We start from the raw sequence: 13,353 nt of genomic DNA on the forward strand, positions 1-13,353 counted from the left end.
CCTTTATTATTTTCAGCAGTAACCTTAGTTGCCCCGGAACTATTAGTGAGTAACCACATTTTTATAATTGGTAGTGTCATCATAACACATTATCAAGGAAGTTTTTTTTTTCACAGTTTGGATTTTCTAAGAGTATCTTTCAATATCGATAAATATGAATCAGAGGAGAGGGATAAATACATGGGCACTGAAAGGGGAGAGTGAGTTCACCTGAAGGGGCAAAGCCCCGGAGGTGAAGGTCGAACCTCCGGACACGGGCTCCCGCTGGCAACAGCTCCTGCAGGCTGTCACCTCAGTGCCTGGAGACCCTTCGGCAATCCAGGGCAGCATGAGGTAGGCCCTTTCTATGGATCATTCTTTGACTCTGTACAGGGAGGACCCATTTTTCCTTCCGTCTTCCTCCCATGGCAGGTGGCATAGGCTGTATCTGAAGCCTTCCCCTCATTGCTGTATTGTTTCTGCGCCTATTTGTGCCTTCTACTGACCAGGAGCCCACTGAGGGCAGGGATTAGGACTTTTTGTGAGTTTCCAGGGACCCAGGTGGCATTGCCCTGGTCTCTAGGCCTATGTGGCCATTAATCACTTAAAACATAGCCACTTTGAATTGAGATGTGCAGTGAGTGAAAAATATACTCTGGGTTGCGAAGACTTAGTATTCAAAATATAAGAAAATATCTCAATGTTTTATCTTGTTTACATGTTGAAATGCTAATGTTTTGGATATTTTAGGTCCAAAAAATACATTGTTAAAATTAATTTGACCTCTTTTTTTTTTTTTTTTACTATTTTAATATGGCTCTCATAGAATTTGAATTATGTATGTGGCTTGTATTATATTTCTGTCAGCAGTGGTGTGTAACAGATGCAGAATTGACGACAAGACCAAGCTGAGAAGAGGGGATTTCCCTATCTGGGGTATACTGATGGCCAAAAGAAGAGTTTCCCATTCACCGCCGCCAGCCTCTGGGAACTCTGTTGCAATTCATTCATTGGCTTTTCTCTCCCTTCCCAGGATCTCATAGATCAGAACAATCTGGAGCCTGTAACTGGTGCACAGAGGGTGTGGGTTACACCAATGCTTCCAACAATCTGTTTTCTTGCTTCCCATGTACAGCTTGTAAATCAGGTACAGAATGTGTGAACCTCGTGTCCAGAGGTGGAGTGAGGGGCAATGAGGGGCAATGAGGTGGGAGTTGTAGCCGATGTGAGTCAGGGAACCAAGTTCCAGCCCAATTTGGTCTTCATCATACCCTGTTCCATGGTTATGTGTTAGGTCCATAAAATGAAACAGAAAGAAATCATTTTTATAATGCATGCCACCTGGTAGTGCAAACTATCAGCTCCAAGAGGGTAGGGGCATCATTACAGCACAGAGAAGGCCTGGCCGAGTGGACAGGGCTGAGTTTCAGTGGTGGTACGGGTCTGCTCTGGGGCCACACTCCCCCTGGGTTCTGTGCTCCTGGCAGGTTCTCGGCCTCACTTAGCCTTCAATTTCTCAGGTACCTCCCTCCTCCCCAGCAGGCTGGGTTTCTGGGAAGTCATCCAAGGGCTCCTCTTCTTGCAGACGCTCTCAAATGATACCTGTGCCTCCTTTGCTACTGACCATGCGATCTAAATGGTGCTTTTTCCCTAATCTGATGTAATAAATAATGAATCATGGTCCTTTTGTATGACTCCAAGTGTTGGTGAGAGCTGAAGGGTGGGTGTCCTGTATGAGCCCGAGTGTGCTGGTGCAGAATCTGGCCCTCAGATCTCCTTGGCAAAGTGAGTTGAGCTAAGCTGAGGGGGAGGGGGTTGAGGTGGTGAGGTAAGGTCGAGGGACACGTCAGGGAAACACATTCCCAAAACCTTGTATTCTGTCATCAGATGAAGAAGAGAGAAGTGCCTGTACCAGGACCAGGAACACAGAGTGTCAGTGCAAACCAGGAGCTTTCCGGAATGACGATTCCACTGAGATGTGCCGGAAGTGCAGCACAGGGTGAGACAGCAGCCAAGGGGCTCCCAGCAGCCTCAAAGAACCCCCAGAAGCAAGGAACCCTAAAAAACCTGAGTCTCCTTGTACCCATATCTTTCAGCCTTGACCCCATAGCGCCTCCACCCCCATGGGTGTCCCTGAGCCTGTGGTGTCTCCTGAGTCTGCAACTTGCCCCTCCTGTTTCATCTGCCTATCCCCATCCCTGTCCCCTGCAGTGGCCCCTTCTCACCCCTCCGCATCACTAGTCCCCTTGGCCAGGCTGACTTGTTCACTTGGCTCAGGAGGCCACGACTTAGGGCCCACAATAGAAGTACATGAAATATTTTATCTTGAAATTGTAAGAAAATAATGGTATAGAATCCAGCCGGGGTTATATTTTTATTTAAATAAATTGAGTCATAAAATGTAATTTTTAGTATTTGCTTTTAATTCAAGAAGACAGAAATACCCACAGCCCGCAAAAATCATAATAAGGCCATGGGTGGAGCTCCTTCAAGTTCCCATGAGGACCTGAGCCCACCCAGCCGGCCTCACCCCTGGCCCCGATTTCCCAATAAGTCCTGTCTTTTTCCTATTTTGGTTTTGGAAGCAGAGTAACTTGCTCTTCTCCGGTCCTCCAGTGTTTGCTGTGATTGAGAGGAACCAGCAGACTGGTGGGGCGAGAGTTCACTTGTACTGTGGGTTAACTGCAGGATGGGGCTCAGCTTGTGGCCACACGGGTGTGTGGCCTTCCCCTGGAGTATGATTCTTCCTAACGCAGGCCTCTCCTGCAGCCCAGGGAAGATTAATGTGTGCCCGGCACAGAAGGCTCCTAGAGTTGCAGCTCTAACCATAGGGCAGGGAGGCTGAGGGGCTAAAGTGTGCATGCTCAGACCCTTCCCCAGCCTCAACAAAGGAGCATAGTGGGACCCCCTGCAGACACGATGAGACTGTCCTTCCCCTGACACCTTCTCAGGGACACTGGGGAGGGATGGTGGCTTCTGTTTCATCCCACCTGGCCAGCTTTCCATCAAGAGTGCCCCCTCTCCCTCCCTGTGTGTATCCAGGTGCCCCAGAGGGATGGTCAGGGACAAGGATTGTACGCCCTGGAGTGACATCGAGTGTGTCCACAACGAATCAGGTACAAAGCACACTGGAGAAGCCCCAGCTGCAGAAGAGACAGTGACCACCAGCCCGGGACTCCTGTCTTTCCCTGTCTTTTATCAGGCAATGGACATGATGTATGGGTGATTTTGATTGTGACCCTTGTGATTGCGGTTGTGCTGTTGGTGGCTGTGCTGATTTTCCGTCGGTGCATCGGCTCAGGTAGGTGCTGGCTGAGGGCAGGGGCGCTGGGCACTCTCTGCCCTGCCTCCTCCTGTTCCCACAGACAGAAACGCCCACACCTGCCCCAAGTCCTAGTGTCTCTGGCCTGGCTCTATTTTCCTCCTTGTGATCACCCCCCATCCTTGCATCCTGTGCACCCCTAGGACCCTGGTCTCATCCATCCCTCTCCCGAGGCTGGGCGTCCCCTCATCTCCCAGCCAAGTCTGGGAAGGCAGGGCCAGTTCCTCCGTTGTTCAGGACCAGCCAGGCAGGGGGCAGTCAGCTCCTGAACTGGGTGACAAGAGTCCGGATGAGAAGTGGTCATGGGATTTATGTAGCTTTGTTCAGAGCAGAACACAGAGCAGAAAACAGCGATTTTCCATGTGTTTGTTTTTAGCCTACTTCCCTTACACTCCTCCTCCTGAAGGAGCTCCCAAGTTAGCAAGGCCTCATGTAGATCCCCAGGCCCGGGGTTTCTTGTCCAATGCCCCAGCCCCCAGCCCACCCCTGCCCAACACTGCCCTCTAAGAAGGAGTGCTGCATGGGCCCCTCCCTGGCCACTAGGGGAACCGCCTTCTCTTCTAGGTTGTGGAGGGAACCCCAAGTGCATGGACAGGGTGAGTTGATTTCTCCAGGAGCTGGGGCCATCAGGGGCTCAGGAACTGCTTCTTGGGCACAACGTAGCCCAGGTGGGTGGGTCCCCGTGTTCTCATGGCTGCCCTGAGTCTCTGAAGTGGGCTGGACGCTGTGGATTGACTATGGGGGACACAGGCCATTTTGAGCATCATACAGGGTAGCAGGCCGTGCTGCAGCCCTGTCCTTCCTACAGGCCGGGTGACACCCTTACCCTACAGCCTGTACCCTGGAGATGGGGTAAGCCCCCGAGCGCAGCACCAGAGCCTGGCCCCAGCCTCAGGTCCTGGATGTGCTGAGCATGGACTTCCTGGAGTGACATCATTGGGAGGGGGTGGTGGCAGCAGGTCCAGCTGTGCCCTGGGGACCCCGTGGGGAGTCCTGGGTGTAGGCTTCTGAGTTGGCTCTTTTGCCTTCCTAAGGTGTTTCTCTGGTGCTACGGTCTCCTACGAGGGCCTGGGGCTGAGGACAATGCCCACAACATGATTCTGAACCACGGAGACTCGCTGTCCACTTTCATCTCTGAGCAGCAAATGGAAAGCCAGGAGCCGGCAGATTTGACAGGTGTCACTGTACAGTCTCCAGGGGAGGCACAGTGTCTGCTGGTGAGTGGGGGACAGGCCAGGCCCCTCCAAGAACTTTGGCAGCGGATGAGGGCTGTGCCTCAGCTCTCCTGGTCAAGGGGGAAGTGGAGCCTGAGGGAGACAGGACTGCAGGGGACAGGGCTGCGTGGGGAAAAGCAGCCACCCTCACCAGGGGACAGCCACTCTTCCAGACATCTGCTTCTTAGTCCCTGTCCTGTCCTTGCCATGTCCTCAGAAACTAGAGCTCCACAGGAATACAGTGGGGGTCACAGGGTTTGTTGATGACTGAATAAAGCTGCACGATCTCCACTGTGTGCTCCTAACAGAAGTTAGGGAGCCCTTGCTCCTAACAGCAGGGGTTTTAAATTTACTCTGAGATTATTATTGCATTAAATATATTTGGATATAAATCTCTGCCCAGATTTCTGAATATGGTTCTATGGAGGCTTCCAAGAAGAAGCACAATTTCCAAGTCAGCGTGTAACAGTACTGCTTACTGTGCACACGCACATACATGCACATGCACACACACACGCATGTACACACATGCATGTACACACACATACACACACACATGCACACAGCCCCCCAGCGTTAGTTTGTACCAGTTCATGTATTTTGAATCAATATTAAAGGGCTTTTTCTTTTTTTGCTATTTAGGAAAACATTGTTTTAAATGAACATTTCTTTGTTTTGACTGTTTTTGCATAAGATCAGTGTCTTGTCTCTCAGAGTCTTTATGAGAAAGGCCTGCTCTCCTACTCCTGCTTTTTCTCACATTCAGACGATAGATTCTTAATTTCTTCTTGCCCCTTTTTGTTCTAATATTTTCAGGTGTAGAAGCTTTAATTTTTAACCAGTGAAATCTGTGGATACATTTACCTTTTCATTGCTCATTATTGTAGACAGACCTTTCCCCAACACAAGATGAACTCCTCTAACTTCTTATGGAGATATTTTTTTCAATGATGTGATTTTTCATATAACTATATAATCTAAATGGAACTTGTTTTGTGTTTCAATGCAAAGCGAGGCACTCCCTGAATTGTTCTAGTCACTGTCTGGTTTTTCCAACCCCTTTGAGCCACTGATTCTCCTGTTTCCCTCTGCTTTGGGTCCCTCCTTAATCACAGGTTAAATGCTCATGTAGACAATGATCTCCTTCCACCGAGACTGTGCCATTTGGTTCCTTTCTTGCATTAGTACCCATTTATTCTAACCAAAAATGTAAAAAATAAAATTAAAAAAAAAGTAAAAGAAACCAAACATTAAAAAGGTCAATAATCTCTCCAACTTGATAAGGTGCTTTGACATGAAGAAATGGTTTATATATTTAAAGTGAGAAAACTTAAACTGGCAAAAGGTATTCAGTGAGTAAAGAGAGCATCCTCCACTCTGCAGTGCCCTGGGTGTTTTTCCTCAAGTAACTATGAGATATCATGTCTTGTGATTCTTTGTCCAAATCTACGCATCAGTGTATGTGCATACAAAAGACATCATATTATTATTAACCAATGGTCCCCAACCTTTTGGCACCAGGGACCAGTTGTGTGGAAGACAGTTTTTCTATGGACTGGGAGGTGAAGATGGTTTTGGGATGATTCAAGCACACTACATTTATTGTGTCCTTTATTTCTATTCTTATTACATTATAATATATAATGAAATAATTATACAACTCACCATAATAGAGTCAGTGGGAGCCCTGAGCTTGTTTTGCTGCAACTAGGTGGTTCTATCTGAGGGTGATGGGAGACAGTGACAAGCATAAGATGCTCATAAGGAGCATGCATCCTAGATCCCTCACATGCACAGTTCACAACAGGGTTCGCTCTCCTGTAAGAATCTAATGTTGCCACTGATCTGATGGAGTGGAGCTGAGGTGGTAATGCCAGCAATGGGGAGTGACTGTGAGCTCTGAGGGACTGGAGGTTTTTCAGCATCTCCATGATGACCCAAGAGGGAAAGTGATGTGCTGCAGGTCTCAGGGCTGGCTGGTGGTCAGGGTCAGTACTAGACTGCAGGACCCCTGACTCAGACCAAGGCGTTCTCCACTGTGTGTTACAGCGACCGGCAGAAGCTGAAGGGTCTCCGAGGAGCAGGCTGCTAGTTCCAGCAAATGGCGCTGACCCCACTGAGAGTAAGTGTTTTGCTCCTGGAGATGCAGCAGGAATAGAGGGAATAGGGACAGTGTCCTAACTGGTGTCCCCATTGCTGAGAGTGCTCTTCTAGAGCATTCCATGCCAGAAACGGGGTCCTGTGCTATAGACCATCAAGACCCTAAACTGTCTTCTCCTGTCTCTTCTTCCCACTCATCCTTTCTGCAATCTATTAATGACACTAACCATTCTGTCTATCCCCTTCTCCACTTCCTCTCTGTTCCTTTGTTGTTCAGGACCTCCTGAGGAGCTGCCCTGTCCTGTATGGCACAACTGACTTCAGTGGGCTAATAGCTCTTTATCTGTGCCTAAGCCCAATTTGCAGAGCTGTTATATAAACTACATACTGATTCCAAAGACTTAATGAAAGAAAGAATGGAAAATATTTAACTCATTATTCTGTTATTGAAACACCAGGGGTTGGGTCTAGGTCTTGGTGCTCACCGCACAGAAAGCCAATCGCTGAGACAAGTATTGACAAGGAAGAAGGCTTTAATTGGGTGCTGCAGCCAAGGAAATGGGAGCTTAGTCTCAAATTCATGTCCCCAACTGACTAAAACTAGGGGTTTATATAGTAGGGATAAAATGTAACAGTGTGTAAGAAAATAGGAACTAGGGAGGAGTAAGGAAGCAATCAAGATGAATGAGGGGTCCAGCGTCCCATTGGATGTAATGATCTGCTAAGTTTCAGTTCTTTGATACTTTGAGAGGCCTGAAGATCATTTCCTGAAAAAGAAACTCAGATAAAACAAATGTAAGATTTGAGCTTTAAGAACAGAAGGGTCAATTTCTATGTTTATCAAAACAATAACAACAAAAAACTTTTGATGGAACTATTGGGTTGATTTCAGGTCTCCCTTTCTATTTGTCAGTCCCACAGTCACAGGGAGTCTGGCCCTGGATCTTTCTGGCTGCTTCATGGTTGAGGAGGGGCATTGTGGGAGGCTTCATACCATGGGTGACCTTGTGGCCACCCAGGAATCAAAGGTTAATGTAATACTAAAAGATTGTGTTTCAGAAATCTCTCTCTCTCTTGGCCCCACTTCCACCAAAGATAAATTATAGCAGGACCAGTGTACCTGCAAAATGAGTTTAGTTCCATATACGCGGCCTGATTACCACATGAAGTGCAACAAAAATCACTGTCCACATAGGCTCTCCTAAGTTGGCTTTGCTGGAACCTCTCACAAGGCCACTGCAATCAAAGCCCTGAGAAAATAACCATTTTCTCCAACTGCATTCCATTGTAAAAGAAAACGTTATTAACTATATGCAAGCCCCCACATTGCCATGAATTAATAATCACAAATTACACATTCTGGAGAAATTAGGCAGAGGGAGAAATATGCTTCAAATTCTGTTTACAAAAGTATACTCAATATACAAAAAGTTCTCCAGACCCTGGAAAACAACCAAAAGAATTAGCAATATTTCAAACCAAGAAAAGCCATAAAAATTATTTCAGTCCTCCATTAGTTCACTCCATGCAATCAACTCCTGCCCAGCTTCATGTCTGGTTAACAATCACAATCTTTATGAACACATCAGTGTGTCTTTTATTTACTTATTTATTTTTGAGACAGAGTCTCGCTGTGTTGCCCATGCTGGAGTGCAGTGGTGCGATCTCACCTCACTGCAACCTCCATCACGTGGGTTCTAGCAATTCTCACGCCTCAGCTTCCTGAGTAGCTGGGACCACAGGTGTGCACCACCACACCTGGGTACTTTTTGTATTTTCAGTAGAGACAGAGTTTTGCCATGTTGACCAGGCTGGTCTCAAACTCTTGGCCTCAAGTGATGGACATTCGCCTGCCTTGGCCTCCCAAAGTGCTGGGATTACAGACATGAGCCAATGTGCCTGGCCACACATTGGTCTTTCAATTACTGCACTGGAAGTTTTCTCTGTAATCCAATGACAGCAATTTTAATTACATGAAAATTCACTTAAAGCATCCCATTTATATTTACTGAATTCTTTCATTTTTCAGTTTATCCAGATTGCTTCTGAAAATTGAAATATTAGACACCATCATTTAAAGTTATTTCTTTGTCAACCATTTTTTTAATAGCCAGTGAACATCAGGTGCTCACCTAAGAACTTCAAAGTTAAATATATAGGCATTTTCAGCAATAACTCAGAAGACTTAGCTGTTTTCATTCAACCAACAACATTAAATTAATCTTACTTATCAAAAGCTTGACTAAAAGGTCATTCTGTTTTGGTTGGGTTTATAGTCTTATAAGTTTTTGTGCCAAACTGTTATCTGAAAATATCTAGCAAAGACAAATATAAGCCCAGACAAAAATATATGCTGACAATTCTTAAGACACCTCTGTTTTTTTTATTACCGATAATTTTAAAGCCAGCTTGTTCAGTAAGGATTTACTTAAGTCACATGAACTTGAAAATTGCTTGGACTTGTTTACTTAATTTATGAGCACTCTTTTAGTTATAAGTCAATTTGGTAGACACAACATGTAACTTAGTAATAAATGTACATACACATAAACACAGCTAGACCTATATACACACACACAAAGAACCAGTAGCTTTTACCTTTGAACTCTCTCCATGAGATAGCAATACAAACTCACCAATCTACAAACATGTTCACATGGCTGAACTTTGTTATCCCCAGTAGGTAATGCAGTGAAGGCTGTGAACCCAAATTTTAGGTAAAGCAGTTTCCATGGCAGTTTAAAGGCCAAACCTCCACAGACTCTAAACAGCATCACAGAGAACACTACCTAGAACCAACTAACCAGGCCCAACCCTGCGTAGAACAGCAACACAAAAGCCTGAATACAGGAACTCCATCCCACTTTCTCATTCAGCAGCAAACTCCAGTTTCCAAACAATATTGGGGCCAAACAGTATTACAAAAGAATACCAAGTTTACTGAATTCCAGTTTCCCATGACTCTAGCAAACACATACAAATAATCACCAAAACATAATCCAACTGCTGCAGCAACACACAAGTCCCAAAAGTACCCAGACTCAAACAGTCAGGGTGCTTCCTCTCTCCATTGGTTAGGTTTGATCAACCTGCCAACAAAAATTCCTTTCAAATTTCTCAAATTGAGAGGAGCCAGTTGTGCTGCCTGGTACCCACAAAAGACACTCACTTGCCCCGACACAACACACAATTGCCAACAAGACCCCAAGAGTGTCCAGACTGAGAGGCAGAGTGCATCCCTCTCAGTTCCAAAGACTGAACTTGGGCCTGTTCAACCTGCAAATGGAAATTCCTTTAAAAATTTCTCAAACTGAGAAGAGCAGATCCTGCTGTCTGAGCCTATAAAGGACAATCACCTATCTGGATGCAAATGTCAAATTTCAAAGGCAGTTCTTCTGAGGTAATCAGGAATGTGGTTGGGGCCGGCTGCAGTGGGACCAGAGAGAGACTGAAACTCACCTCCAGCCAAAATTAGTGGGGCAACTGCTTGGGAGGGCTTCTGAGACGCCTGGCCCATGGCAGCAGAACCATGAGCAACACTTTCCCAGCCAGGGAATCAGAATCTGTTACCAAAACCTCAGGGGTTTGGTCTAGGTCCCGCTGCTCAACTGCACAGAAAGCCAATCACTGAGATGATGAGTATTGCCAAGAAGAAGGCTTTAATCGGGTGCTGCAGTGGAGGAGATGGGAGCTCAGTCTCAAATCCATCTCCCTGACCCACTAAAACTAAGGGTTTATATAGCAGGCAAGAAATGTAACAGTGTAAGAAAGTAGGAACTAGAATGGGGCAAGGAAACAATCAAGAGGAATGAGGGGTCCCACATCCCATCATTGTCTGGATGTAGTGATCTGGTGAGTTTCAGTTCTTTGATACTTTTTTTGAGATGCCTGAAGGTCTTTCCTGAGGAAGTACTTCAGATAAAACAAATGTAAGTTTCAAGTCCTTCAGGACCAGAAGGGTCAATTTCTATGTTTATCAAAAAAACCTTTCTATGGGACAATTGGGTCAGTTTCAGTTTTTGTGTATTGATTGCATACTAAATTATATTTTACACATATTCAGTACCACACATTAAAATGAATGTCACTTTTTTCTTTTTTGTGTTCTTTAAATGAGGCTGTTAAAAAACATAGCCTGGTATTCCTGGCCCCTTCTATCCCTGTGGATGGTGGTGTGCAGTACTTTGCACACACATCTCATTTCATTTAATCAGTCCTGAGATCTGGGCAGGATTGCTCTGTCTTCAGGTTTGCTTCTTAGTCAGGGCCTGGTTGCCCCCACCTAACTCTGCCCCAGCCTCAGGGAAGGCAGAGGTCCCCTGCCCCAGACTCTGCGCTTCCCACAGATGCAGAAGTGGCCGCCCTGGGACCTGCTCCCATGGCAAGCGCAGCCCAGGCAGCCTCCCTCCTCTGAGCTCCCGCTGCAGCCACTCTCTCTCCCTCCCTCGGGCTCTCACCCACTTTGCTTTCTGCCTCCGTAGGGTCCATCCATTCTCCCCAGGTGGGTTCTCAGCCCTCTCTGAGGGCAGATTCTCTGGTTACCTTGACGTCTGTCAGTGCCTTGGGGGCCACGGAGACCAGGCAGTATAGGCGGGCTCTCTGTGAATGGGAGGTGAGTGGGCAATGGAGCAACAGGTTTGCCCATGCAAGGGGCTCTCCAGGTTCTCCCCTTGGGTTCTGGGGCTGATGTGGGAACCTCTGCCCCTTCTGAACTGAGTCCCAACTCACCTGGCTGTCTCTGTGGCTTTCTCCACCCAGCTATGATGCTGTTCTTTGACAACTTTGCAGACATCGTGCCCTTTAACTCCTGGGACCAGCTCATGAGGCAGCTGGACCTCACAAACAATGAGATCCACGTGATAAGAGCTGATACAGCAGACCCAGGGGATGCTTTGTATGCAATGCTGATGAAATGGGTCAACAAAACTGGACAGGAAGCCTCGATCCAAACCCTGCTGGATGCCTTGGAGAGGATGGGAGAGAGACATGCAAAGGAGAGGATTCAGGACCTCCTGGTGGACTCTGGAAAATTCATCTACTTGGAAGATGGCACAGGCTCTGCCGTGTCCTTGGAGTGAAAGACTCTTTTTACCAGAAGTTTCCTTTTAGGTGCTAATAGTTTTTTTGTTTGTTTGTTTTGTTTGTTTGTTTACATGTATATAAAATAAATACTTAGCTGGGTGTGGTGGCACGCCTGTAATCCCAGCACTGTGGGACGGTGAGGCGGGTGGATCACTTGAGGTCAGGAGTTCAAGACCAACCTGACCAACATGGTGAAACGCCATCTCTACAAAAAAATACAAAAATTAGCTGGGTGTGATGGTGCGTGCCAATATTCTCAGCTACTCAGGAGGCTGAGGCAGGAGAATCGCTTGAACCCACAAGGCCGTGAGCTGAGATTGCACCACTGCACTCCAGCCTGAGCGACAGAGCAAGACTCCATCTCAAGATAAAATAAACTTGAACGAATTATTGCCCGACTGAGGCTCATATGCCAAAGAAAAATCTGGTTCTCTCCTGAGCTGGCCGGTCTGCTTGGATCTCCATGTGTTTCCTTATCATGGTGGTTAATTGTAGGTGTTGATTTGAATGGATTAAGGAACACCTAGAGCACTGGTAAGGCATTATTTCCGGGACATTATTTCTGAGCATGTCTTCAAGGGTGTTTCCAGAGGGAATTGGCATGCAATCAGGTGGATTGAGTGGAAAAGACCCACCCCTAATGTTGGGGGGCACCATCCAATAGACTGGGGAGCCAGATAGAACAAAAAAAGAAAAGCAAATCCATCTGATCTCCTGGAACTGGGACACTCTTATTCTGCCTGTGGACATCAGACTCTAGGATTTCTAGCCCTTGGACTCCAGGGCTTACATGAGTGGACCCCCGAGGATGTAAAGACTTTGGCCTTCAACTAAGAATTACACCATCGGCTTCCCTGGGTCTTAGGTTTTTGGACTGGATTAAGCCCTGCTTCCAGCATTCCAGGGTCTCTGCTGTGAAGCTGGCCTGTTGTGGAACTTCTCAGCCTCCATTATGAGATGCATTAATTCCTCCAATAAGTCCCATTTCATATAGAGTCATTTGCTCCACAACAACATTTCAGTCAAGGGAACAGCATATAAGATGGTGACCATCCTATAAGCTAAGGTTAATTTATTAATTATTTAATTTATTTACCTTGAGTTCAAGTCACAATTGAAGTACATATACCTTTGGAGATTTGGACTTTTGTATATAAAAGTGCTATTTTTTTGGCAAGGGTAGGGGGGAGCTCTCATCCTAAACAAGTGTGTTATTTGGTACCTATGCAAAGATTTGGCTAAAAGGAAGAAAAGAATTGCTTCCGTAAATCAAGCATTTTCTTAGAAAAATGAGAGCCCACCTAAATGTTTTTCAAGCTCACGTGATCTGAGGTAATCTTTAGTATATAAAAGCTAGTTTAAGTTTCTTGGTTTAATTAAAACAGACAATTCTTCCGAGTTGTCAACGTTACATACAGTTCACACGTACAGCTTCTACCTGGATTTACTAATCAAAACAGTTAGGTTTCTTTAAGATCATAAAACTGTAAATTCAACAGGAGAACAAAATGTACAAGGAAAAGATAAATTTCTTGATGTATATGAAACACAAGAATGAAAAAAAGGATTGAAGGCCGGGCGCGGTGGCTCAAGCCTGTAATCCCAGCACTTTGGGAGGCCGAGACGGGCGGATCACGAGGTCAGGAGATCGAGACC

The 13,353-nt window shown here is 46.2% G+C and overlaps 1 protein-coding gene across 1 annotated transcript in view; it reads left to right on the plus strand.

The window, feature by feature from the left end:
* The window catches only part of TNFRSF10A (TNF receptor superfamily member 10a), a 34,300-nt gene extending 21,459 nt beyond the window's left edge, over positions 1-12,841 (plus strand). Inside the window, exons 3-10 of the mRNA XM_017885735.1 lie at positions 1,013-1,126; positions 1,867-1,978; positions 3,022-3,095; positions 3,182-3,280; positions 3,866-3,897; positions 4,336-4,518; positions 6,565-6,637; positions 11,374-12,841. Of these exons, the coding sequence (XP_017741224.1) occupies positions 1,013-1,126; positions 1,867-1,978; positions 3,022-3,095; positions 3,182-3,280; positions 3,866-3,897; positions 4,336-4,518; positions 6,565-6,637; positions 11,374-11,693 (1,007 nt within the window). The 3' untranslated portion in view covers positions 11,694-12,841. The remainder of the gene's footprint in view (positions 1-1,012; positions 1,127-1,866; positions 1,979-3,021; positions 3,096-3,181; positions 3,281-3,865; positions 3,898-4,335; positions 4,519-6,564; positions 6,638-11,373) is intronic.
* The last annotated feature ends 512 nt before the right edge of the window (positions 12,842-13,353 follow it).

Source organism: Rhinopithecus bieti, unplaced genomic scaffold, assembly GCF_001698545.2.
Source record: "Rhinopithecus bieti isolate Rb0 unplaced genomic scaffold, ASM169854v2 scaffold_315, whole genome shotgun sequence".
Lineage (NCBI taxonomy): Eukaryota > Metazoa > Chordata > Mammalia > Primates > Cercopithecidae > Rhinopithecus > Rhinopithecus bieti.